General features: G+C 38.8%; 1 protein-coding gene across 2 annotated transcripts in view; it reads right to left on the bottom strand.

Moving 5' to 3' along the window:
• Positions 1-27,234, bottom strand: part of EGF (epidermal growth factor) — a 94,522-nt gene that overhangs the window by 8,685 nt on the left and 58,603 nt on the right. For both annotated transcript variants that reach the window (XM_054591622.1, XM_054591621.1), the window contains 9 exons: positions 26,753-26,976; positions 23,167-23,334; positions 22,332-22,481; positions 18,717-18,836; positions 12,725-12,841; positions 11,904-12,029; positions 8,201-8,323; positions 6,178-6,322; positions 2,238-2,408 (listed from right to left, as the gene is read on the bottom strand). In XM_054591622.1, the coding sequence (XP_054447597.1) occupies positions 2,238-2,408; positions 6,178-6,322; positions 8,201-8,323; positions 11,904-12,029; positions 12,725-12,841; positions 18,717-18,836; positions 22,332-22,481; positions 23,167-23,334; positions 26,753-26,976 (1,344 nt within the window). The remainder of the gene's footprint in view (positions 1-2,237; positions 2,409-6,177; positions 6,323-8,200; positions 8,324-11,903; positions 12,030-12,724; positions 12,842-18,716; positions 18,837-22,331; positions 22,482-23,166; positions 23,335-26,752; positions 26,977-27,234) is intronic.

Genomic DNA, 27,234 nt, shown 5'->3' on the forward strand with positions numbered 1-27,234 from the left:
GAGAAACAAAACACAGATTGATTGCCTTCTCCTACATGCCCCGACTGAGGACTGAATCTGCAACCTAGCTACGTGCTATGATTGGAATTGAACCCTCGACCCTTGGGACTATGGGATGACACTCCAACCAAGTGAACCACACCAGCCAGGGCTGATGAGTGTTCTTTTGGAAGAAGCGGTCTTTATCCCTTTTGATTTTAGATATACAGGGATCAGAGGCTAACGATATTCTTCTATGTGTGGAGTCTATAGTCATCTTTCAGCTGAGCTGGTCTTTGAATTCCAAGTAAGAAAATCCAGCGGTCTGCTATTGGCTTTCAATCCAGAGCTTGGAAGAACATCAACAGAACATAAAAAGTACTTACTATGCCACAGTACATGGAATAAGAAAAATATTTAATAGTTATGGCACACATAAACTTAAGGTTCTTGCTCCCAACTTTTTCTATAGTATTATTTACCAAGCATCTACTTCCCTTTTGGCATTCTGTCCAATGGGATGAAGCACTGATTATTCAATATTCTTTCCACAGACATCCAAGATAGTGGTTGAATACAAGGCTACAAAGTACAAAATGCTTACTGATGGATCACTGAATTAAAATTTCAAGTTGTGCCTGAGAATCTTGTGTCTCAAGATAGAAAACAGTCTGGAACATGGGATTCGTTGGGGGAAGATTGCAGTTCATAGAAAAGTACAGTAACAGACAGGTCCTAAATGCCAGGACTATGCTAAATTTTTTACTTACAGTAACTCAATCTCACAATAACTCTTAAGCACTATCCTTGTTCCCACATGATAGCAAAGGAAATTAATAAGACAAAGGTTAGATAATATGCCTGATGTTATTTAAACATGAACTAGGAACTGAACCTGTGCAGTCTGTTCTAGAGCCTGTGCTCTTAACCACTATGCTAGGCTATAGCAGGATCTCAGACAAGCACATCTTGAATGATATTTTGAATTCTCCATAATACAACACAGTTGACCTCTGAGTGGTTGTGTGGTACCAGTAAGTGTGGTTGGATTTTTATCAGCAGGTGGTGGGGGGATTCCATACATCCCCAGAAAACTAGGGCCTATTAAGTTAAGTGCGTCTGAGGTTTTTTGGCTATAAATGATGAGATCGAATTAGATAATTCAATAGAATTCCCTTCTGCCCCAAAGTGTTACAACTCACTGATTTTGTACAGCACAAACTATAGTAGGACATAAAATGTTTCTCAATATTGAAGGTCGTGGAGGGTGCTGTCCTATTTTTTTAAGAAAATGGAAAATCAGCACTGTGGTGTTTATTTATTCACCCTAATGGAGTGTCAATTTTTTAAAACCTCACAACAAGATATTTTTAATTATTTATTTAGGGAGAGGAAGGGAAGGGGGGAGAGAGAGAGAGAGAGAAACATCAATGTGAGAGAGAAACATCAATCAGTTGCCTCCAGTTCATGCCCTGACCAGGAATCAAACCCACAATCTTTTGGTATATGGGACTATGGTTCAACCAACTGAGCCACTCAGCCAGGGCTAGTGGCAATTTTTAAAAATTAAATGTACAAATATTATTTTACAGTTTTTAACTTTGAAATTATTAAAAACACACAATCCAAGGACCAGAAACTTCCAAGTTGGGGAAGATACTGATTTTTTAAAATTATTCATTTATTTTTTTAGACAGAAGGAAGGAAGGGAGAAAAAGAGGGAGAAAAACATCGGTCAGTTGCCTGCATGCCCCCAAGTGGGAACCTGGCCTGCAACACAGGCATGTACCCTGGCTGGGAATCGAACCAGTGACCTCTTGGTTTGCAGGCTGGTGTTCAACTTACTGAGCAACACCAGCCAGGGAAATACTGTTTTTTTTTAAAACAGAAGTTAATACTTTGTGGGAAATCAACTCCATGGAAGAAGTTATGAACAAATTACAGTAATGCAGGCAGCGGGGGTGAGGTGGAGGGGAGGAAAGCAGGCATAAGGAAAAAGTGGAATACAAAACTGCATCATTAAAAACCGCCCCATGAACTACACAGGTGTGGGAACAAGGACTGGAATGGACAAGGAAAAGTAAAACCACTGCTGCTTTAGGGCTGGGAGATCCTGCACCATTTGTTGTTGTCGGTTACCATTATTCCACTTTTCAAATTATATTAAAGATGCAGAAGTACCTCTCAAGAAGGCAGGTGTTCCCCTGGGGAAGGGGACTCGTTAGAGGCTGAAAGTGCCCATGGAAAGAAAGTGTCACCTGTAGTGGTGGGCACCCCACAGCACCAGGAGCAGCAGCAGGACCAGCGCCACCACGCAGACAGCCACCACGGCGATGTTCCGCTGCCGCCGCCCGTGGTCAGCATGGCGCAGCTCCCACCATTTCAAGTCTCGGTGCTGACATCGCTCCCCCACGTAGCCAACAACACAGCTGTGACAGCACACAAACAGAGATCAGCTGTAAGCCCTAGACGAAAATGCTTCTATTTTTCAGACTCAATACCCAGCTGTCTCTCAGTCTCTGCATTTCCAGACCCAGCTTTTTGGAAGCCTGTGGAAAATCCATCCGGAGTCAGCTGAAAGCACTCTGCTTTACAAGTTGATGCTGCATGGACTTCGCCTTTTGTCTGCACACCACCTCAATGAGGCGTTGCAGAACACTGACTAAAGATCGTACTCTTAGGCTAAAATCCTGAGGAGCTAACTTTAAGACCAACGCAAAGCAACTTTGCCCTAAGAGCCAAGAGAGGTTTCGAACAAATGTTTAGCCAGAATGCAATGAAATCTAAATTCTAAGGAAGGAAGAATTTGAAAGCAGAGTCCTTCACTTGAGACCAGGCTATAAAATAATGTGAACAAGAAAGCAGAACCTACTCTATGGAAGAAACTTTCTTTTTCAATCACCACAAGCTCAAGGGAAAACTCTCAGTGTCAACACACAAGCATTTGCCTGCTTTCTTCAAGGGGGAGCAGCTAAATGGAGGAAGAAAAGAGGCAATCACTGGCAAACATCCTGCTATTTTCATTAGTAAAATTGTTACCAGAGTTATAAACAGCCACCAACAAGCACTGTGAACCTTCAGATGAGTAAATGAAACAATGCTGCCATCTACTGGGAATGTATGATCCCAGAAACTATTGGGATCTTGGGTAGTGTAGTTTATTATTCTCCGTAAGAGCACAAATTTAAAAAATATCCTATTAAATATTTTGTGATGCTCAATTGTTAGGAATTTCTTCCCTTTGACCCTGGACCAACTATCCATCTATTCATGCTGTCACATTCTTCCAAAAGGATATGAAGGAATGAATACACAGAGAACTGATACCAGATCCCACGGTGGGAAGGGGCAGCGGGGAAAAACCATGAGTTGAAGTGCGAGAAGATCTAGATTCTGCCCTAGTTCTGCCTTGAGTTGGTCATAGGAGCTGTGGTGAGTCACTTTCAGAGACAGTGGGGAAAGGACCTAGCATTTATTAGGCACCTTGTGTGTTTGACTCTGTGCTGGGCAGTTTTACTCATTCTATTTTTGATGGCTTACTCCCATTTTATAGGTGAGGACAGTGAGGCTCAAATGGGATTACGTAACTTGTGCTAGGTTGCTCAGCTAGTGAATAGCAGGTTCCATTCAAATGGTCCTCTGATTTCAACGCCTCTGTTTTTCCTACTACGCTGGTCTGCTTCCAAAAAGGATTTTAAGCAACGCATACTTCTGAAAGCTATTCTAAAACGGACCAGGGAAGAGATGGCAGGATTTGGGTTGTAGGAAGCATAAAGGACTATCGAGTGATTCCCGGCTTTCCTAGATGATGTTTTCATTCAAGCTATCCTTGGTTATAGACATTTACAATCAATGCCTGGCATACACTTTTACACGGTTGGTAAAATGGGCCACACTTAGAATGTTCTCGGAGGTTTTAGGGTCTCCAGGAATGGCGGTCACAGCAGGCTGCGCTGTCAGAGCTTCTGTGAGCCTAATAAGGCCCAGAGCACTCAGGCAGCATCTCACGAGTTCCCAAGCATGGGCTGCACACCACCAGTTCTTTGGGTTATTGAGTTCTTCTGTTAAACCAAACAAGAGATTCCCTGATCAAATAAGTTTCATTTGCTATGGGCAAATAATTTCAAGGAATTCTAAACTAAATAAAGGTCAACAAGACTTTTTCACACATTATGGTATATTATGAATCAAGAATTGAAGGCTAGAGTATGCAGTGTTTTTCAAAATGATTTGACCACAGGACACATTTTTATGAAACATTTCATAGTGCCAGTGCTAGGGCATCTTGGTCTGCAGAAGGCCTGCCCGGAAGGGTGTGGCTTGGTTCAAAGCCAAACCAGAATAAGTGAGGACCTCTTGGAGCTCAGGGGCTTGGAGTCTTCTAAGAATCTCCAGTTCAAAGAACCTCTGTGGTAGCCCCTCAGCATAGAGACTCCAGTTTTCGCATCCCTGCATTCCTGGGCAGCCAGGGGACTCTGTCTTCCAAGCAAAGAAAAAAGAGTTCCGTTTGTAAGCCTGCTCAGAGCATTAGGAGCACTCTGTGTGGAATGCTCCCTATGAAGTGTTTCTAACGAAAATTGGACGGGAAGCTCCCCATAGGTGCATTATTATGGAATTAAAAAAATACAAGTTGAGGTCCTCAGGCAGGAAGAGAGAAGGGTTGAATGTTTAATTAAACCACAGTTATATTAAACACAGACTTCAAAAACAAAGTCATGATCCAAATTAATGGGAACTCGTTATATTTTCAATATTGCTTTTGATTAAAGGTCTTTAAATTTGAATGTTATCTCCAGTTAGTCACTTTTTAACAACTCATATTTAAAACATTATCGGAGGAATATGATATTTTCATTAGGATTTAATGACAGAAAGAGTAATGTGCTAGAGTTTATAAACCATTTAATTAATTGACACTACCAGGTCCAAATGAAAATATCATGCTAATTGCAACACCTATCCCTGCAATGCCCCTCATATTATCATAAAGTCTTTTTATAAAAACAAAAGGTGACCTAATAAACTGGGACATGTGTTTTCATAATTTCATTATTTGGGATAATAAGAAATCATGGATAGTAAAAACAACTTGATTCTTATTATCAAAATCAAGAATACTAGATTTATCTTAGGTGAGAAAATTACAGCATCCAAATATGAGTATGAAAGCAGATTTTTATTAGAACTGAGTCATTTTTGCTAATATCCATGAGCATTTTTCACCATTTTTGTCAGGCTGACATGATTCATAATACAAGACCATACACTTTGTCACAGAATATAACTTAATTCTTATAACTTAGGCTACATTTCTGCTGATAAATAATAAAAGCATATATATATATATATGAGAAACAGAATATTTTATCATTCCTTCCTTGGGCACAGAGAAAATTATCAGTGAGTCAGGTGTCTAGCATTAGGAGGCCTCTTTATTTTTTCGTATCTATGAATTCCCTCATATTGCCTTCAAAATGTGAAAGTAGAAAAAGGTAAAATTGATGCAGAACAAGACACTGTGAGTGCCCGTCTATGAAAGGCTCCAAAGGGAAGGTTTTCCGGGTGAGTCTGGCCGCAGGGCCCCCGGGGTTCCGGGCTTCAGCTTGGCACTGCCCACTGTGAAATCATTGTGGGGGCAAAAAAGGAGCACAAAGCAGCAGAGGTTGCATCCAGCAGTTCTTGTCACTAAACAAGAAAGTGTAAACATCAACTATTAGGAAATTCTTTAAAAATATGTATATATTTGAGTTTTGAGAATCGAAGGCGAAAAGTCCAGTGTGAATATCTGCAACACATTTGTAAATTCAGACACATATCATGGATGCTCTCCACATATTTGGCAGAAAATAAATCAAAGCTTTAAGGAATTCCCTCACAAACCTAAGTTTTTAACCCGAATGAGAAGTTTAATTACCAGACTACATCATTAGTAACATCAAGTTATTTAAGTAAAAGGTAAAATCACCAATTCCTTGTATTTATATTTAGCACCGGCAGCTGCGGGGTAGAGCCGTGGGGAGAGGTGGGGGTGAGATGTGATATGCAGGGAGAGTGCCGTACACACACACAATTTATATGTGCATATTTCTCCCTAAGGAAAAACCTAGTTATAGAAAATTTTCCATAAAATACATTGTACAAATTTGCTGAAAGTTATGGGCTGCAATGTCTGTGCCTCAGAAAGACAGCTGGACTTACTTGCATGCGTAGCTGTTCACGGATTCAATGTACATACACACACCACCGTGGAGGCAGTACCCGGCGTGCGACGCGGGGCATTCTGGGTAGCTATTTCTCACAGAATAGTGGCCATCCTCCCTGAGATGAGAGGGTGGAGTCGAGTCTAGAAAAATCAAACATGGTACTTTTATTTTAGGAAGCTATCACTGTCTTCCAGGTACAGATACTCCCCCACCCCAACCCCCGCCCCACGTTTGGGAAGTTCGCTTTACTCCATCCACTTCACATTACAAAAGACCTACATGATTGCACGATTTTGCTAACCAAAAGAAATCCAAAGAGGATTTTTGCTTTTATAGAAAAAAGGCAAGAGTGAAAATAGCGTCAGGCTTTGTTTTGCACGAGCCCTTAGAAACACAGCGGCATCTCAGCAGCTGCCCCAGCAGCTCCTTCCCCAGAAACCACACTGAGCATCTTAGCATCCAGCTGCTATAGCTTTGAACTCTGTGAGCATCAGTGCTTCATCTCCATTTATTGTGTGCACCTGTAAGCAAGGCGTGTTCTAAGATATCTTAAGATCTCATGAGGGTGTTAACCCTTAGTGTAAAACTGGACATAATTAAGTGTATGAATTGATAGGTTATTTTGGAGGTTTAGGAATGCTCAAAAATTTTTCTATATAAATTAATGGTGGTAACTGCTCTTTCACTTTACTTCATTTCAACTTTTGCATAGCAGGGGGGAAACCTCTACCAATATCAGGAACAGGTTGCTGTGACCGATTTGTGATCTAGTGTCTTTTAGTGATAATAAAACTATCAAAGCAATCATAGTTTCACTTTCCTAACCAGACTTTATGTTATTCTTCACGAAGAGAGCCATTCTTTCTTTAGGTTCAGTATTTTTTGACATAAGGCATATTGGAGGCAAATACGAGAATGGTCAATCCTAAGACACCGAATGAATGCAGAGTCACTGATCTCATTATAAAAGCACATCTGTCATCCACAAACACACACCGTATGAAATGACAACTAGCTTTAAGATCTCACTGAACCACAGTGTCTCTTTATGACTTTTAAACCGCCCACTAGTACACAATCCATTACCCCACTGTTCTGGGAGCCTCAAAAATTTCTCCCACACAAGGATTTCTTCTAAAAACTATTTAAGTTGCAGGGGAAACCTCAAAGACAAGAGTAGCCATGTTGAGAGAAACGAAGTGTTACCATACATAGGAAATGCTAACGTGGTAAAGTCCCTTTCACTGAATGGTTCACTACACTGTAAAAGAAAAACAAGAGGATGTGTAGCTGACTGTAAATATTAGCAGTCTTCCAATACCTTTAAGAAGAGCAAATTACTTGAGAAACAGAAAAGACCCAAGCACGCACAGAACATTCCTTGATTAGGATGCTTTCTGCCTGCAGAGCTGAGGGGGATACACAGCCGGCAGGGGAAAGAGCCTGATCCTGGCGTTGGGGGTCTGGGAAGCCAGCCCCCTGCTGGGCTGCGGTTACAGGGAGAGGGTTCTGGGGGCGGGGTGGTGAGCAGGAGAAGACCATTATAAACATTTTTAAAAGAAAGAAAAAGTCCTAATTTTTCTCATTCAGATAATAAAAAATAGTGACTTTTTAAAGTAACATTTTAAAATTCTCGAAAGTGATTTAAAATGCTAAAAGTTCAGACATCCTCCCCAACCTGTCTAGCCCTGTGGTTTTCCAACAGCACAAGAAACTGACAGGACAGATCAGGACATTAGCCACATAGCAAAAGAGAACCACCTGTGTTGCCACCTTTATTGAATTGTGAATAATGAAAATGGACTTATTTCAGATGCTATTAAATTAAAAAAAACAAAAACAAAAAACCCCCAGACCTTTTCACATTCTCAAACCCAGCATCAACCTAATCAGGAAAGCAAACCCACCAGCCCGATTAAACCAAATGATTTCTGAAATCTCAAATGCAAATACACTTGGGTACAGAATTTTCCAGAATCTACTTCCTCCCTTTGGATCTAGATCCCCCACCAACCTACCAGGGCAATTCCATCCAGGTTCAGACAGGCTGCTGGCACACATGCAGGTGTAGTTTCCCTCTGTATTTGTACAGGTGGCATTTTTCCCACAGGTGTGCGTGCCCAGTTGGCATTCATCAATGTCTGCCAGAAAAAAGGGAGTCGGGAAGAGAAAATTGGGTAGTAGAGGAAAAAGAGGGTTATATATTTGGAAAGCCCAACAATCTAGGAGGGGAGTATCTTTGACTCCTGTTATGCTGTTTGTTTTCAGAACTCTACACATTTCTAGATTCAAAAACTTTGTCATGAATGTTGGTGAGAGAGAGGAACTGTGTCGTTCGGCTGCACTCCCATTCATGCGAAGTCCTGACATAAGCCCGGGGGTTTTCCTACTGCTTCAAAGGTCTCCCAACACTAGTAGCTCGCTGGGAAAGCTGGAGATTGGTAAGCAATCTCTAGGCAAATATTTAGAAGTTCAGATCATAACAAATAAAACATTGTTGTCTTTTTAACATAAATATAAACCTAACATAAATATAAACTAAGTCATCACTTTCTTTCCAAACTAGCCACCTTTTTCTTTCTCAGTTGCCACCACCCTAACATTTAGGTCCCTCCTCTCTTCGACCTCACGTTACTGTAAGAAGAGCCTTTCTTCATTCCCTGCATCCCACTCTCCTCCGCTCCACTCCTGAACACCAGTGCCAGATTAATCTTCCTGAACGACACCTCTCATCAACGGTGCCACTTGAGTCAAATGCCGCCAAGGCTCTCTGCTGCCTAGAGCTGTGCTGCCCAGTACGGCGGCCATGGCCACGTGTGAGCACCGAGCACCTGAACCACAGCTAGTCCGTGCTGTGCTGTAAGTGTAGTACACATGCCAGACTGTGAAGACTTAGTACCAAAATAAGAACGCATGTAAACTTACGTTAATAATTTTTATTGGTTATACTTTACAATGTACATTTTTTTGGATATATTGGAATAAATAAAATATATTTAAGGTTAATTTCACCTGTTTCTTTTTACTTTTTCTAATGTGGCTACTAGAAAATTTTAAATTACATATGTGAAGACTGACATTACCTTCTTATTGACAATGCTGGTCTAGAGAAGTAAAACCCCAATGACTAACCCTCAGATTCTAGTTTTCCACAAGTGTAGCCCAACCCACTTGTTATAGAGACTGAATTATATCCCACCAAATTCATATGTTGAATCCCTGACCCCCCAATGTGACTATATTTGGAAAAAGGGCCCGTAAGGAAGTAATTCAGATTAAATGAGGTCATAAGAATGGGATCCTGATCCAATAGGACTGGTGTCATTATAAGAAGAAACGTCAGATTCTCACCCTGCCTTTCTCCACCCCTCCCTTCCCCTCCCAACCCTCCCCTCCCCTCCCCCATTCTCTCCCCCTACTTCTCTTCATGAGCCACAAAGAAGAGGCAATCTTGCGGGCAAGCTGTGATACCCACCTCACATTCATCTATATCTGTGGGAAAATGAGGAACTAATGAAATATATAGGCAATCCTGGTGTAAATGAGCATACTAGGAAAAAGTAAGTATAATCTTATACACAATCATTCAATTGTTTACAGAGACTGTTTGCAAATGCAATGCAAATCCATGAAGTTCATGTCTTAATCACATAAAAATATGTGAGATATTTTTACAGATATCTCAAATTTGATTAACTAAGTATGTATAAATAAATCACTTTGTGCATAACAAGAAGGCAGCAATTTGTAAGCCAAAGACAGTCCTCACCCAGAACTGAAAACTCAGCACCTCGATCTGCAACACCTAGCCTCCAGAACTGTGAGAAAATAAATGTCTTGTTTAGGCCGCCCAGTCTGTGCAGAACAAGGACATCACCTTAACAGCCTCAGCTTCTGCTTTCCCTCATCTACGACCTACACTTAGTGTTCAGTTAAGCTATATTCTATCCTTTCACATTCCTGTCTTATAAAATTTACTCATACACCAGGTCCATCCAAAATAATACTTTCTCCATGAAGTCTTTCCCAAAACCTCAAACAGATATTTCTTCCAGTTCTGAACTTCCACTGTAGTATTTACTTCTCTTGTGATGCAGCTTTCTTCAGCATTGAGCACAGCTATATGTATTTCTTTTAGATCGCATTCTTCTTGCAGGTAAGGACTGACTTCATCATCTTGATATTCCTCACAGTTCCTAATATTGTGCCTTTGCAATAATAGCAGCCAATCAAATCTCTATCCCATTGCATTGCTTTCCTGAATGGCTCAAACTGAGGCTTTTTTTAAAAAAAAAACTGACTTCCTGTTATTATCTCTGTGAACAATCACCTTGAGAGTGAGAAAGAACTTTTGCAAGAAGCAAAAACAAAGATATACTCTAGGCTGAAACACAACTACTTTTTACAATAAAATAACAACAACACTTTTATATAGCATTGTATCTAAATCTCTCTATTTATCATCTATACACATATATGGAGAGGAAAGGAAGGAGAGAACGGGAAAAGGAGAGGGAGGGGGAGAGCACAGGAACAAGCTCCCTGCTGCTATGGGGCAGGTTGGGCCATGACACCCCATGGCATGTGTGATACTAAAAGGAGGTGGTTAGTAATAGAGTGAAAATCCAGAGCCCAAGAAAGTATGCCTTCCTTTCTCTTCTAAGTAAATTAAATATAAAGCCTATTTGTCTAAATTATCTATAAGCCTGCTTAATTAGAGCAGTGACGTTTTCCTGACTAACAGCCAAATATGTGCTTAAAATAGCATTTACAGATGTCTATGGACGCCACAAAACTAATCTCATAAAGGTCTGACTTCAACCAACCAGATCCAGAAAATTGACTGAAATTTCATCTTTAACCTCAACATGTAGGAGAAAGCAGTAGCATAGCTTCTTATCAGGGTATCTGCCCTTCACTGTGAAAGATTTTTGTTTTCAGAAAGAAAAGAAAACACTCAAAGAGACGATTTAAAGCCCTGTAAAACTTCAGATAACCGCTTCACTGGGCTACGATGGCTCTGGGCAGGTCTTCACTTGCAAGGCGATGCTACGCTATTGACACCTGGACTGGGACAAGACATTCAGTAAGTGAACTCCTGTCCCACGAGCCACACCCAGGCCTTGGCAGAGGATGGTGGTTATGAAAGAGGTCTTAATCATTCTCCAGTTGTATCCAAATGTCAGGAGTTTGTGTCTTTCATCTATTGAACTTATCAAGAACTGCTGGCAGAGTCCTTTCACAGAGCCACACCTCCTTTCCTTAGCGCCTGCGCGCACGCATACACACACACACACACACACACACACACACACACACACACACACACACACACAGAGTAAAGCCTGTATCAGCTCTGCAGTCACCACCGTTCAATTGCCAAGTTTGGTGACAAAGAAAATGTTCAATTCCCCTCATGATAGCTCAGAGTTGAGGAGGCACTGGTGCTACTCAACCCCAGAGAAAAGAACTAGAAAGGCAGGGGGGTAAATTAGCTCTAGAGGGTGTTGTTGCTGACCAGTGTAAGAACAACACAAGAGCAAACCTGACTATGTACCAGCAACTGAAATATGTCAGTATGAGCAGGTCACACAGCTCCTCTTTTAGTCTTAACATGCATGTCACCCCAGTTATATCCTGTTTTTTCTTGGCTCACCACACTCAAGAGGATTCGTGGAGGTTCCTGCCTCCACCCACCCACCTCGGCACCCATACTCTTACCAAAACAATGAGTCCCGTTTCCTTGGTAGCCTTCTGAGCACCGGCACACGTAGCCACCTTCAGTATTGATGCACTTGGAGGAGGGGTGCGGGCAAGCTGTGATACCCACCTCACATTCATCTATATCTGTGGGAAAATGAGGAACTAATGAAATATATAGGCAATCCTGGTGTAAATGAGCATACTAGGAAAAAGTAAGTATAATCTTATACACAATCATTCAATTGTTTACAGAGACTGTTTGCAAATGCAATGCAAATCCATGAAGTTCATGTCTTAATCACATAAAAATATGTGAGATATTTTTACAGATATCTCAAATTTGATTAACTAAGTATGTATAAATAAATCACTTTGTGCATAGTTTCAGACCATAAGTACTGAGATTTTTACAGTAATCACTAACTTACTTTGAGGCTATCAATATAAAATAGAAGCGTATCCATCTCAATCTATTTATTGAACTAAAACTTCTAACCTAGCTTTTGGGGGGCGGGGAAGGTTGTGTTGTTATTGGAGGTATTGAATTAATAAATTTGACCTGAACTCAAATTTATGCTTCTGAAAGTAATTATAAATTCTTCTTTTTAATGTCAGCTGCATGTATCTTGAAACTGTAACATAAACTCAATGTAACGTAACAACATATTATATGTTTCATATTTTCTATGCATGCTATCCATTATCTTTTTAGCCGGTACCAAGCAATTTATTCAATCCTGCTGATTACTTAAGTCCTTTTGGAGATTTTGAACCCATATGATCTAAATGTTTCTGGTTCACCGTTTTCCACAACTACGAGCATCGGCCTCTGCTCTTACCAGAACACACTTTTCCATCCCCAGCAAATCCTCTCAGACACTGACACATGGCAACCTCTCCGTCCGAAACGCATTGAGAGCGCGCACCGCACCCCACAGGGCCGCAGTCATCTTCATCTGCGAACAGCAAGAACCCCGTCAGATTATTTCCAGACCTCAGAGGGAAAAAAAGGGGCTGTAATGCTTTGGGTTCTACAGGACATTCCAGCACGTCCTTTTCCAAGTTCTGAGACAAGTTAACCTTCAAATAGAAACACTGCTGACCTGGAAGCTGTGTCCATATGGAAGGATCTGGAAGCCGTATGTTTCCATTTATGTGCTCTCAACAAATCTTTAGTCTTAACTGTTTGGTGTTCAAACAGCCCCGTGTGAACTTAATTTACCATGTTTAAAAGCATTTAAAATTTGATTTATAAAATTGCTAGGAGTAAATGGATTCAAATTTCAAAAGTTTTATTGCTTATTTGAGAATCCCCAACCATTATGAGATACAAAAGGGGTCAATATGTCCTTATCCCTCAAAGACACATGGAGTAATGTATAGCAAGTAGCTTTGTGTACTAACATGGCAAAGAGATTCAATCAGAAAGATTTATTGTCAATTTACTAAAATTATGTTTTATATATAGTAGAATATGTATGTCACAATGTATGTTTATTATCAAGATTTATGCAGTGACTTGCAAACCTCAAGGCACTTTTACAAAGTCATGAACCATATAAAGTAAATGCTGTAAATGGATCAATTCATTTCATACTCCATTGAAATGCAAATGCCCCAGGGGACAGAGTTGCATGTTGAGCCATAAATATGAGCAAGTTTTTTCTCCTTTAACTACTTGTGTATATAATCATTCTCCAAATGCCTCCTCCCTTTTGGAGTTGGGGGGATTTGACATACCACAGGAGGATATAAACTGTCATCTGTCTACTCACTGGTAAGTTTGCTCATCTGAGTATAGAAGAGGTCACACTTGCCCATAAATTTAAAGAAAGTTAAAAGATCAAAGTAGGATTTGATGCCATGTGAATACAGACATTGGGTAATAATGTTTGATTTGCTTAGCTATTTGAGTACGACTTCTCTTGTGGGAAAACATGCCTTTCAGGCTTCCTCAGTAATGTGTCACTCGTGACTCTTAAAGATGGATAACTTCAGACTAAATCAATTACCCATTTGATTTGGCATTTATCTGGAGGACTAGCTTCCAAGTCGCAAGGCTGTTCAGAGTGTGTGGTGGACAGTATCCAGTTATTCAAGACATTTTAAATCACTTGCACAATTATCTTAAATTAAAATATGATTCAGGATTTATTTGGTAAATTGCAAACACTAAGGCTGCTTCGCATAATAAAAAGCAAGGGATATGCAGTGGTTGGACTCTAGTTGATGGGCTATAGCCAAAGTTTTTTCAGCCACAAACTAGTTCTGGAAGGAATGCCTGGGCTCCACCCTCCTCTAAAATATGGGTGACAATTTCTGCCCAGTCTACTTCACACGATTGTTGAAAAAACTTGAAGAAAAAAGAAATGTTTTGAAAAACCCTTTGAGAATTATAAAATATTATGCCTATTTAAATAAAGATGATAAGGAATAAGAATGCTGAATCAGAATGAGCCTATCACACTAACAAATATTCAGCAGCCTGTTCATAAAATTAATAATTTCATTCAAAAGTGTCTAATACATGCCAGGCCCTAATGAGGGCCAAAAAAGTACAGTGGTGAAGAATACAGACAAGGGCTTTGCTTTCTTGTGTTGAAGAACAGGTATGATAAGCACTATCCATGAAACAATACCTATTGTACTTCAAAGAGCACTGAAGTAGCTCTCACCTCACATGGACAGAAGACTAGAAAAGGCTTTCTGAGTAAGAGCATATAAAGCTGAAATCTGAAGGATTTTCAAGATTCGGAGGGGTTAAGGAGAGCACTATGGGCCAAGAACACAGCATCTTCATGCTATAGGTAATGTCACAGTAACTGAAACAGGCCACAGAAAGGCACACATTTAGGTTGGTGAGGTGTATAAGGGCTAATTCATCTAGGGCCCAATAGGCTACATTAGGATTTTAAATTTTATTCATGAATTTAGAATAATTCAAGATATTAGTAAATTTGACAATGAAACTTTTTAAAACTATATTTTATTGATTATGTTATTATAATTGTCCCAAATTTTCCCCCTTTGCTCCCCTCCACCCAGTACCACTCTTCCCTCCAGCATTCTCCCCACTTAGTTCATGTCCAGGGGTCATGCATGTAAGTTTTTTGGCTTCTCCTTTTCCTATATTATTTTCAACATCCCCCTGTCAATTTTGTATCTACCAATTATGCTTCTTAATCCATGCACCTTTCCCCCTCTTATCCTCCTTCCCCCTCCCAACTGATAACTCTCAAAATGATCTCCATATCTATGATTCTGTTCCTGTTCTGGTTGTTTGCTTAGTTTTTTGGGGTTTTTTTTTTTAGATTCAGTTGTTGATAGTTGTGAATTTGTTGTCATTTTAATGTTCATAGTTTTGATCTTCATTTTCTTAAATAAGTCCCTTTAACATTTCATGTAATAATGGCTGGTGATGATGATCTCCTTTAGCTTCACCTTGTCTGGGAAACACTTTATCTGCCCTTCTATTCTAAATGACAGCTTTGTTGGATAGAGTAATCTAGGTTTAGGTCCTTGCTTTTTATGACTTTGAATACTTCTTGCCAGTCCCTTCTTGCCTGCAAAGTTTCTTTTGAGAAATCAGCTGATAGTCTTATGGGACCTCCTTTGTAGGTAACTGTCTCCTTTTCTCTTGCTGCTTTTGAGATTATCTTTTATTTTTAAGCTTTGGCATTTTAATTATGATGTGTTTTAGTGTGGACCTCTTTGGGTCCATCTTGTTTGGGACTCTCTGCACTTCTTGGACTTGTATGTCTATTTCTTCACCAAATTAGAGAAGTTACCTTTCATTATTTTTTTCAAATGAGTTTTCAATTTCTTACTCTTCCTCTTCTCCTTCTGGCATCCCTCTGATTTGTATGTTGGCACGTTTGGAGATGTTTCAGAGGTTTCTTATACTATCCTCTTTTTTTAAAAATTCTTGTTTCTTTTTTCTGTTCTGGTTGAATGCTTATTTCTTCCTTATGTTCTAAGTCGTTGGTTTGAATTCTGGCTTCCTTCCCATCACTGTTGGTTCCCTGTGGAATTTTCTTTATTTCATTTAGTGTAATCTTCATTTCTTCCTTTATGATGTTGCCATACTCAATGAGTCCTTCAAGCATCCTGATCATCGGTGTTTTGAACTCTGCATATGATAGGTTGGCTATTTCCATTTTGGGTTTTTTTTTTCTGTTCTTTCATTTGGGCCATATTTCTTTGTCTCCTCAATTTGGCTGCCTCCCTGTGTTTGTTTCTGTGTATTAGATAGAGCTGCTTTGATTCCCTTAGCAAGTCTTAGCGCACTTGCTAAGTTATATGGGGTGGAGCCTTAGGTATTTGTTAGGGCAGGGTAACCCGCTTCACTGTTTTGTTGCTCTGTGTGCAGGGAGGGTTCTGAGCAGGGATAGTGCTTCTGCCTTGCTTCTGCAGGTTTGCCTGGTATGTGCCCCATTTCCAGTCACTTCACCTACTTCCTATATGTGACTGGAGCTCTTCCAGCTGTTGCCCTGGTGGTGAATCCCAGAGTGGGTAGATGTGCCTACGTTCTAAGTCCACGTGGGCCCTTTAAACAGACTCTCCTGAAAATCTGACAGTTCATTCTGCCGCCCTAACTCGCATGGTTTCTATAACCAGAAGTTATTGGGATTTATCTTCCTGGTGCTGGAACCCTGTGCTGTACTGTCTGGCCTGGGGTGGGGACTGCTTGCTCCCAAGGTATCCCTCTTAATTTTTATCCACAACACATGAATGCAGGACCGTCCATTCCACTGCCATTGCTGCCTCTCTGTGCCATGCTTCATCTCCTCATCTCTCCACCTGTCTGCAACTCCACCCCTCCAACTCATCTGGATAAAGGTAGCTTCTCTAAATCTTTGGTTGTCAGACTTCCATACAGTTTGATTTTCTGACAGTTCTGGGTATTATTTGTTTTGACATTTCACTGCAACTCTTCCTGTGGCTGTGTGAGGAGGTGAAGCATGTCTAGCTATGCCTCCATCTTGACTGGAAGTCTGCCCCAGGCAGAAGCAGAGGCAGTCTCCACTGTTTCCTTGTTGCTGCCCCTACAGCCCTCTGAAACTTTTTATGATTGAATCTCTTTGTCATATTGTACACAGATTTACTCGTTACGTATCAGTCTGTGTGTCTTTGGGGAATACGAATATATTGACCTAAAACCCAGTATAGAGTTTTCAAATTCTTTTTAGCATAGAGACTTTGTTGGAATGAGATCTCACTCATAAATAAGACCCCTTACCCTAACACAGGTAGAACTACAACTTTAAAACCGAATACAAGTAGAACATAATCCAGGTATGAAAAGATGAGGTAGTTTTTACCAAGACAATCAATTCCATCTACTCCTCATAAGGCATAGTATAGTCTCCAGGTATAAAGCCAAACACAGCTTATGATCTATCTATCTATATCTATATAGATATAGATAGGTAGATATAGATAGATACAGAGATATAGAGATAGAGATATAGATAGATAGATATAGATAGATACAGAGATATAGAGATAGAGATATAGACAGATAGATATATTCCAACTCTTTGGCCATTTCATTACTCCCCCATCTCACCCATTTGCCTAATTTACTGTCATTCAACTTGGGCTTTGTGTCTCCCAAACATTAGTTTTTCAAAATGTGCTTTATTAATTTCTAAGGATCCCTAGTGACTGAAAGTTTCTCTGTAATGTGAATATTTATATTGTTTTATTTCATCATATTGTTTGTCTCCACATCAGACTGTGGCCTTGGAGACTGGGGCTATATTTATCTCACCATGGCATCCACAGCACTCAGCATAGTGTTTGGCAAATAAATAGCTATTAAATGAATAATATCCCTAACATGACAATGTTTTTCAGTACTACTTTTCTTGACATGAATTAATTATTTGGTCCTAATTTTAAAAGATAATGTATTACGATGAGGATCAATTAGAAGATAAAGTACCTGGTGAACTCTAATGCTGCACACAAGTTATCATTACTAAAAATATCCACCTCTGTATTTTTATCAAAAATTACACTGATAAGTTCTTATACAGAGGAGTATGAGGTCTCAGGGATGTGTACATTAACAAAATAGTCTGCAGATCACAAAAGCTGGATGAGCACTTGGTTAAGTGTATGTAATGTCCTACTGTGGAGTTTCCAAACTTATAATTAGTCATGGATACTTTGTTAGAATCGTATTCAGCTGCACTGATTGAAGGTCAGAGACCTAGAGTGAGAAGGAGTGGGGTTTGCAGAAGACCTCAGGCTGAGCTAAATCCAATTTGAAACCCACTGGCCTCCTGAGTGAATATAGAATATAAAAGAATTAGGTTCCCTAAATTTGTTACATACTCAACAAATAACTTAGCATTTTGGTGATAAATGTGCCATATAGAAAAAAAAAATCTAGTGTTTTCTGTTTGTGAATTTTCTGGAGCAGCTGAAGCAAACAAGATATATTTTCTTATCAATTATTATCTACTTTTACACTAATGGAAGTACAGCTAGATGAGCCAAATACCAAAAATACTAGGTCTGAAAGGATATACTCAAGTCAGTTCTGTCTCATTTTTTCACCTTTGTTTCCAAGTTAGAGTTCTTCCAAGGAGGTTCAAGTCCAAAGAGTCTCAGTGAGTCAAATTCATATCCAGTCTAATACAGAGTCATCTCCCTCAGGCCCACAGTTCAGACGAGAAGGACCAAAGCTGGAATCCAAAGTCTGGCTTCACTAGCTTTGTGTCGATTTAGCCAACATTAAATTAGAGAGACAATTCAGGATTTCTGATTGGTAGGATGGAAAATGTTGGAACCAAAGCTGTACTGGAGACTCATTATTCATACCTGACACCATGATTTCAGCCACTAGCAAATGTTGAGATTCTGTAATGTTATCTTCAGACCCTTGACTCCTGGATAAGACGTCCGATGACACTTCTTGATGACTTAGATCTGCTTCACTACCTATGGAAGGTCAACAAATATAATTAATTTAACTTTCATGATTCAAGAAAAATTTTATTTAATTTATATTTATGGCTCCTTGGTGAGAATTCAGATTCATTCTTACAGTAACAGCATTCAAGGAAACTATCAGGGTCTTGGTGACTTAGAAAACCTCACTGGCTATACCACACCATCCCAGCTTTATTCCATGCAACTAGATGGTTAAGGGAAGGGGTGGGCATCAGGGAAGAAAGGCAGGACATTTTTAGGTACTGGTAAAAAATAATAAGAGTAAAACTTCAGAATCCTTATGAATATAATCAGCTTATAATCACAGACTGCCACTACAAGGGAATTAGTGAGATGCTTTCCATACACATTCTTCCTTTAGACTGTTTTCAACACTTATTTTAGGCTGATTTTACTTGTATGTAGACATGTGGAGGTGCATAAACAAGCTGTAAGTTAACATAAGCATGGGACCTATGAAATGTCTCATATATGGGAGAAATTGATCCCCTAAAACACCAAGTGTGTTCTCTAAGTATGGTGCATGGATCCTTGGGGTCCCACTGCATGGAGTTCATAAGGTCAAACTATTTTTATAAAAGGCAGATAACTTAGATGTTATTTGCTTTTTTTCACTGTCTGGTTTGATACTGATGGGCAAAAGCAATGATGGGTGGAACTGCAGTGCCTTAGCATGAATCAAGGCCATGGAAACCACGCTGTACTAGCTGTCATGTTCTTCACTGCCACGTACTATCTCTCTCTCTCTCTTACACACACACACACACACACACACACACACACACACACTCCTCTTTCACTTAAGAAGATCCATGATGAAGAGCAAAAATTATTTGCCTGGCTGGGGTGGCTCAGTTGGGTGGAGTGTTGTCCCATAGACCAAGAGGTCTCGGGCTTGATTCCTGGCCAGAGCACAGAACCAGGCTGTGGGTTTGATCCCCAGTTTAGAATGCAACCAATAGATGCTCCTCCCTCTCTTTCTCTTTCTAAATAGTTATCTACAGGTAAGGATTAAAAGAAAATAAAAATTATTAATTTTTAAAAATCTTGCCCATGAAATACTTGGCTCTTTAACATTCTATATAATAAAGTGGAAAATACACATAAAACACTATTATCTGTGAAGATACTGAATTATGATGGTTGTCTGAAGGAAAATCACTTGCATGTTCTTTGAGCTGCAAGTTAAAACTAGTCTTTATTTTCATTGAATATGATTTTTACTTGAAGGGATGACTGATAAACTATGTTATTAACACTTGGGGATTTGGCAAGCATTTTTTTGAAAAAAAGTAACGAAGTAAGCCTGTCACTTCAAGGAAAACAACTCAGTACTTGTTGCCATAATAAAATTTGAGCTTTCAAGTGAAGAGTAGAATTCTATTATAGAAAATTTTCTCAACTACCATGAGTTTGACAAAATCTCAATACTCAAAACTTTTCATATGAGTTTGATGATAATTAATAAATGTGATTTTTGTATATTAATGTGACAGTTAGAAGATCTGCATGACTCAACCACATTTTCAAATGAGCAAAACATGATGCTACGAAATGATGCAAGGTACAAAACCCACTCAAAGTACAAAATAGACCATTGGATTTTAATGTATCAGAGGACAAAAAAAGATCATTGATATGGTTTCAGATGCCAAATTGCAACTAAGCTCTAAGAAACTACCAAATGTATAATTCTGATATAGTATCAAATAAAAAATACAAAAGAAGGCATCTGAAAAGCTATTAAATATTCCTCCCTCCCTTTTCCAACTCTATGTCTCTGTGAGGCCAAATTTTCTTAATAGGCTTCAACCAAAACAACACAGCAAGAGATTTAACCCACAAGCAGGTGTGAGAATCCAGTTGTCCTCTATTAAGCCAGACATTAGATATAAAGGTAAACCAATGCCATTCTTCTTACTACATATTTTTTGTTTTGGAAAATATAATTATGTCATTTATTTCTATAAAAATGTTATATTCATATGTAATGGGATATTTGTATAATTTTAATAGAGATATGTTTAGAATTTTTGTTTTAATTTCTAATATAAATATTGATAGATGTAGCTTAGAAAAACAGCCAGTCAGAGAGAGACAAATACCATATGATTTTACTGATATGACGAATCTGATGGACAAAGTGAACTAGCAAGCAAAACAGAGACAGACTCATAGATAGAGAGCAGGATGACAGCTATGTGGGGAAATTAGGGGGTAGAGGGATTGAGCAAAAAGGAAAAAAAGACTCATGGACATGGACAACAATGAGGTGATTACAAGGAAAGGGAGGCATAACAGGGTAAATGGTAATGGAAAAAATACATTTGGAAAAAATAAAATGGAAAAGAATCTTTGGGATTCTTAATCATTTTTAAGAGTGTAAGGGGTACCTGAAACCAAAAAGATTAAGAACTGTTGTCCTAAGGCAACAATTAATAGAAAGTTCTGAAAACCCAAAATATCCAGTTCCAGTCCATGACCTGAACAGACACTTCTCCAAAGAGGACAGATAGATAGCCAATAGACATATGAAAAGATGCTCAAAGTAACTAATCATCAGAGAAATGCAAATTTTAACTACAATGTGATATCACCTCACACCTGTCAGAACGGCTATCATTAATAAAGCAACAAACAAGTTCTGGTGAGGATGTGGGGAAAGGGGAAGCTTTTGCACTGTTGGTGGGAATGCAGACTGGGGCAGCCACTGTAGGGAGCAGTATGGAGATACCTCAAAAAATTAAAAATGGATCTGCCTTCTGATCCTGTGATCCCGCTTCTGGGAATATATCCGAAGAAACTCAAAACACTAATTCAAAAGAACATAAGCACATAAGCACCCTTACATTCACTGCAGTGTCATTTACAATTGCCAAGATATGGAAGCAGCCCAAGTGTCCATCATTAGATGAGTGGGTAAGACAACTATGGGACATTTACACAATGGAATACTGCTCAACTGTAAAAAAAAAAAAGAAGAAAATTTCACCCTTTGCAACACTATGGATGGACCTGGAGACCATTATGCTAAGTGAAATAAGCCAGTCAGAGAGAGACAAATACCATATGATTTTACTGATTGTGGAATCTGATGGACAAAGTGAACTAGCAAGCAAAACAGAGACAGACTCATAGATGGAGAGCAGGATGACAGCTATGTGGGGAAATTAGGGGGTAGAGGGATTGAGCAAAAAGGAAAAAAAGACTCATGGACATGGACAACAATGAGGTGATTACAAGGAAAGGGAGGCATAACAGGATAAATGGTAATGGAAAAAAATACAATTAGAAAATTTTGGTAAAATTTTTTAAAAAACAAAGCCCATACTCATAAGAAGAAAAGAACATTTTGTATCCTTAAAATCAGAGGAGCTTTTAATTATAAAAAATATTAAAGATCAGCAAACACATAAGGTTCAATGTAGAATAGAACTATTCCTGAGCCAAAGTAAGATAATATAGCCACATAATTTATATTACCTGTCGATATCTGATGGACATTTAGAGCCAGACACATTTTCCCATCTGAGGCTTCCACAAAACCTTCACGACATGAACACTGAGCAGTTCCAAACTTCACTTTGCAAATGTGTTCACAGCCTCCATTTTTATATAAGCAGGGATTTGCTCCTAGTAGAGGAAAAGAGATGTATTCACAGATGGGCTTGGAGATCCAAAGGGTGCCCTTGATACAAATCACAGTATACAGCTTTTGGGGAAAGAAACTCGATGTATCTAAGTGGAGCCCATATCAGGAGCTATCTCAGAAGAATTCCTATAAGGAGCCACTAAGATTAGCTCAGAATGTTATTACCCTATGAGTTACTTAACTATAATCAGTACATTTGTCTAAGGAGCTCTTTAGGCAAATGAGATTCCTATTGCCTAACTCATGAACTAGTCAAACTGACAAAGGACAACAAGGAAAGAAGAGTTACTGTAGGTTACTAGATGCCTCTTCTATTTGCTCACTCCCTGGAACTCTCAGGGAGTGAAGAAAGGCAGATAGAAGCTTCCACTGCAGGTGTCTAAATTGTCCCTCCCCCTCCCCTACTCTTATTTCTTTTAACTCTAGAGTCTTTTAAAAGGACCACATGAGTAACAGCTGTCCAGGGGAAGAAAAAATGAGATTGGAAGGCTAAATCCCAAATTCAGTACCAGACAGTTTTAATTTAAATAAAATACAAATCTCAGGAAATCTTAACATCTACCTAGATTAGTGAGAACTGCAATATCCCCCTTCCTCCCTTGTTATCAAACAATTAAAATTGTTGTAGATTCCAGTCAAAGAAAGACTGGAACATGTCCAGTGTACCTGGTTTTGCCAATGGATGAACTACAACCAGTGATGAGGGCTTCAGCATGCTGCCTCGGAGACGTACCCTATTTTTGCCAGTCCTCTTGTTCACCCTTATTACCGATGGCACAGTCCAGTCAGAGAACCACACGTGATCCTCAAACACAGCCACAGCAAATGGGTGACCTGGAAGCAGTTGCAATCCATTACATATATCTTGTCTGTGCCATGAATATTTTTAAAAGGACAAGGCTTGAAACATACATGCAATCCCTACACTTAAAAATGTCTTTGATATAACTGCTAAGCAAGGTACGATCCACCACCTGTTGGGGCAACCTCATCTTAGAATGGAAGCCTGGTGGTATGAAGTCCTAGCGAAGCCCATTGTCACCCACCATTTGGAGAACTGGAGAACATGGCCTCATTGACATACAGGGTTGGGCAAAAGTAGATTTATAGCTGTGAGCACGCAAATTACAGAGTGTATTCTTGTATTATTGTTTATTAATTATTGTATTATTTTCCTTATGAACTGTATATCTACTTTTGCCCCACCCCGTAATAGCACCAAGATAAACGAGGCCAGGCAGGAACGTCTATGTTCAGTAATTCTGTTACTATTTATAGACTAAACTTGAGCAAATAATCTTACCCCTCTTTGCCTTCAGTTTCTTGTCTTTTGAATGGCAGGAATAAGTAGCACACTAATTCACAGGTTGCTGTAAGGATATTTAAAAATTTAAGGTGACTGAATAACAGTCCCTTCAAATTCCTAGCTCCATCAACACATTTCCTTGCATTGGAAGCCCACCTCTTCTCCTATCTTGCCTCTTATCTAATATTAATCCGTGGACCAGTGCTCCTGGTGTCCTCTGTCCTGCCTTCTCTAGGCCATTGTTCAGTCAATTAACCCTTCTGTTTACATCTTCATTATTTTCATCCTATAGCTTCTTCCCTGTAACTAATGAATAAATATCTTCAGGTCTCTTCCATCTTAATTTCCTCATCCCCTTGACCCCACCCCCTTGCTTCTATTTGTCTCTTTCCTTCCATTTTTAGCCAAGTTTTTTGAAAGTCATTTAGTATCTGCTGCTGCCATTTTCATGTCTATCAACCCCCAGGCTGGCCCTCCTGACCACACCTCAAGTAAACCCACCTCTCCTTGTTGCAGAAATTGCTCTAAGATTTTCCAGTATTTAGTAAATGCTGTAATAGACCATGGAAATGTTGTAATAGACCATGACGAGTAATTAAAGACTAAAGCTAAAGAAGCCCAAGTTTGGAAGCTTTGATCACGTTCAGTCACACTCCCCAGGCCAGTCTTTGTCAATGAGCAATGGATTTGGTGGATTAAATTGAATGTCTCCCTCTTCTGGCAACAAATGCAAGTGCCTTCTCCTTGTGACAGTGAGTCTCCACCCACCATTACTGACCAGGGCCGTTAAGATTTATTTCAGTCTCCAGCCCACTGTCCTAAATTAAAACCATAAATGCAGCAAGGGAATTCTTTCATATAGCTGTTGGTTTTTTTTATTTGGATTAAAAAAATGACACAATATTTAACTTCTTAGTCCATGTATAGTTTAGTAGTGTTAAGTACATTCACATTGTTGGGCAACCGAATTCCAGACACTTATCTTGTAAAAGTAAAACTCTATCTTATGAAAAAACAGCTTCTCATTTTTCTCTCTCCCTAGTCCCTAACAAAGACCATTCTACCTTCTGTTTCTATCAATTTGACTATTCTAGATACCTCAATGAGTGGAATCATACAATATTTATCTTTTGTGACTGGCTTATTTCACTTAGCATAATGTCTTCTGGGTTCATCCATGTTGTAGTATGTGGCAGAATGAGCTACAGTTTTTCAATAAATACCGCACACTAGGCATAATACTTCTTATTTTTTGGTTATGGAAGAGCCACAATTGCATTTAAAATGAAGAATAAATTCCTTCAATCTTTACATTAAGAATCCTAAACTGGCAGTTGAGAAGCCACCACTTAAATACCTATAGATGGCACTATAGTGATGGGAATAGTTATTTAGACATTTTTTAAAAATTCTCAATTATTTGATTATGGCCTTTAATAGAAAGTTGTATTAGTTACAGATTTGAGTAATAATACAAATTATTTTAAAAAAATATCTGCTATGATTTTTGGTTTAGGATATTATGTCTTTACATTCAGGTTAGAAATTTTCAAATCCCTTAGTACCCTCATATATCAAAGCTATAATTTCACATTTACTAGAAGATGAAATTTTCAAATAGACCCATGACTTCACAGAAAAATATTTGTGTGCTTCTCCACTGTATATCTTCTTTGTACAATGATTCAATAAATATCTGTTATGTGCATGGATGAATGAAGTCTAGAATTGTACACAAGATTATGGCTTATTGTGAAGTATCTCTTTAATATTTTAAAAAACTTAGAAGTATGTAGAATTTTCAGTTATGCTTATCTTGATCTACTTAATATATAATACAAATCTAGAAATTCATTATCTCTACAATCAGAGAATGGGCAAAATAAATATCTTATACAGATTATTAATTTGTTAGCTTCTTCCTCAAAATAGAAACCGTGTGTTTCATCTTCCCAACCAAACAGTTTATAAACCTCTGAAGCATCTTTAACATTTCCTTGGTGCTCATTTCTATATCCAATCAGTTAGTAAATGCTCTAAATTTTTTTTTATTCACAGTGATTTTTAAAAACTAGTCCTCTGTTTTACTGTTAAATGGCAATATTCTAGCTCAGGCCTTCATTAGCTGTTCTCTGGACTACCTTTGTAGTTTCCTAACTAATTTCCTTCTCTTCAAATTTCCAACCCGACCCTCATACAGTTGATAACCTAAGTGGTTATCCTGAAATACCAATCTTATATACATGCGATGGCTCTCTAGTACATTTAGAATTAAGTTCATCAACATATCTTGGCAATACTAAAATACAAATACCAATTTTTGCAGCCTTATTTCAAAGGATAATGTTTTATCACCATTTATTTACCACATGGCCCAGTTCAAATGTCTTTGCAGACTTCCTGCATCAAAATGACCCTCTCCATGAATTTCAGAGCCATTTGTATTTTTTTAACAGTTATCATAACCACAGTGTTTTAAAGGTATTTAAGAAAATACAGACATAAAAACCCATCTAAAATCTGAAAATACATAAGGAGGAAAACTATATTAATATTTGCACATGGTATCAATAGATATGAATCTCTGAAGGTGATATGCTCACTCTTGTCAAAATGACATTTTCTAATGCTAACAGCTGAACCAAGTTCTCATTCTTAAAGAACTTTTTAAAGTTTTAATATTTTCATTCTGATTTTTGGAAATCTTGGCCAAGAGAAATGATTATACATCATTATTTTTTACCCAATACACAGGTTCTCCTCAGAGCTCCTAAATCTCTGGAGACGTTTACTCGTCTGTTTGTACCTATTCCTTTCTCACCATATGGTTAAGGGGGGGGTGTGTGTGTGTGCATGCACGTGTGCATGTGTGTATAAGCACATTTTATATTTAACATTTATCAACTCTCAGTCAAGATAAAGAAATCACCCATCCAAAAGCCTCACCTACATCGTTCTGGGCAAGTCTTTGGCGTTTTGAACCATCCAGATTGGCCATTTCAATCACAGACTGCTTGGCATCGCACCAATACAACTTGTCAGTTAAGAAATCAATCGTTATTCCACTGGGCCAGACCAGCTCAGAGCCAGCAATAACCCGTCGGCCAAGGCCTTCAAGGGAAGAACTTTCAATTCGTGGATTAATCCCCATATCAGTCCAGAATAATTTCCTTTAATCAAGAAAGCATACAGCAAATAAAATTTGCACAACAGTTCTCTAATTCTTTCATCACTGGGAACATCGATGTAAATCACTTTAGGATAAACTAAGCAATATAGAAGAAAGAAGTATAGCACTTTATGTTGAACAAATAATTTTTCAAAAGCAAAAACTTATCTTTTCTAGGTAGACCATCTTGGACAGGAAATGAGGAATTAAGGTTCAGCTCATTAGATGAAAAAAGGAATTCTTAATTTAAAAAATTGCG

This window comes from Pteronotus mesoamericanus, unplaced genomic scaffold (assembly GCF_021234165.1).
Source record: "Pteronotus mesoamericanus isolate MK-2021 breed Mesoamerican mustached bat unplaced genomic scaffold, CSHL_Meso_final scaffold_232, whole genome shotgun sequence".
Taxonomy (NCBI): domain Eukaryota; kingdom Metazoa; phylum Chordata; class Mammalia; order Chiroptera; family Mormoopidae; genus Pteronotus; species Pteronotus mesoamericanus.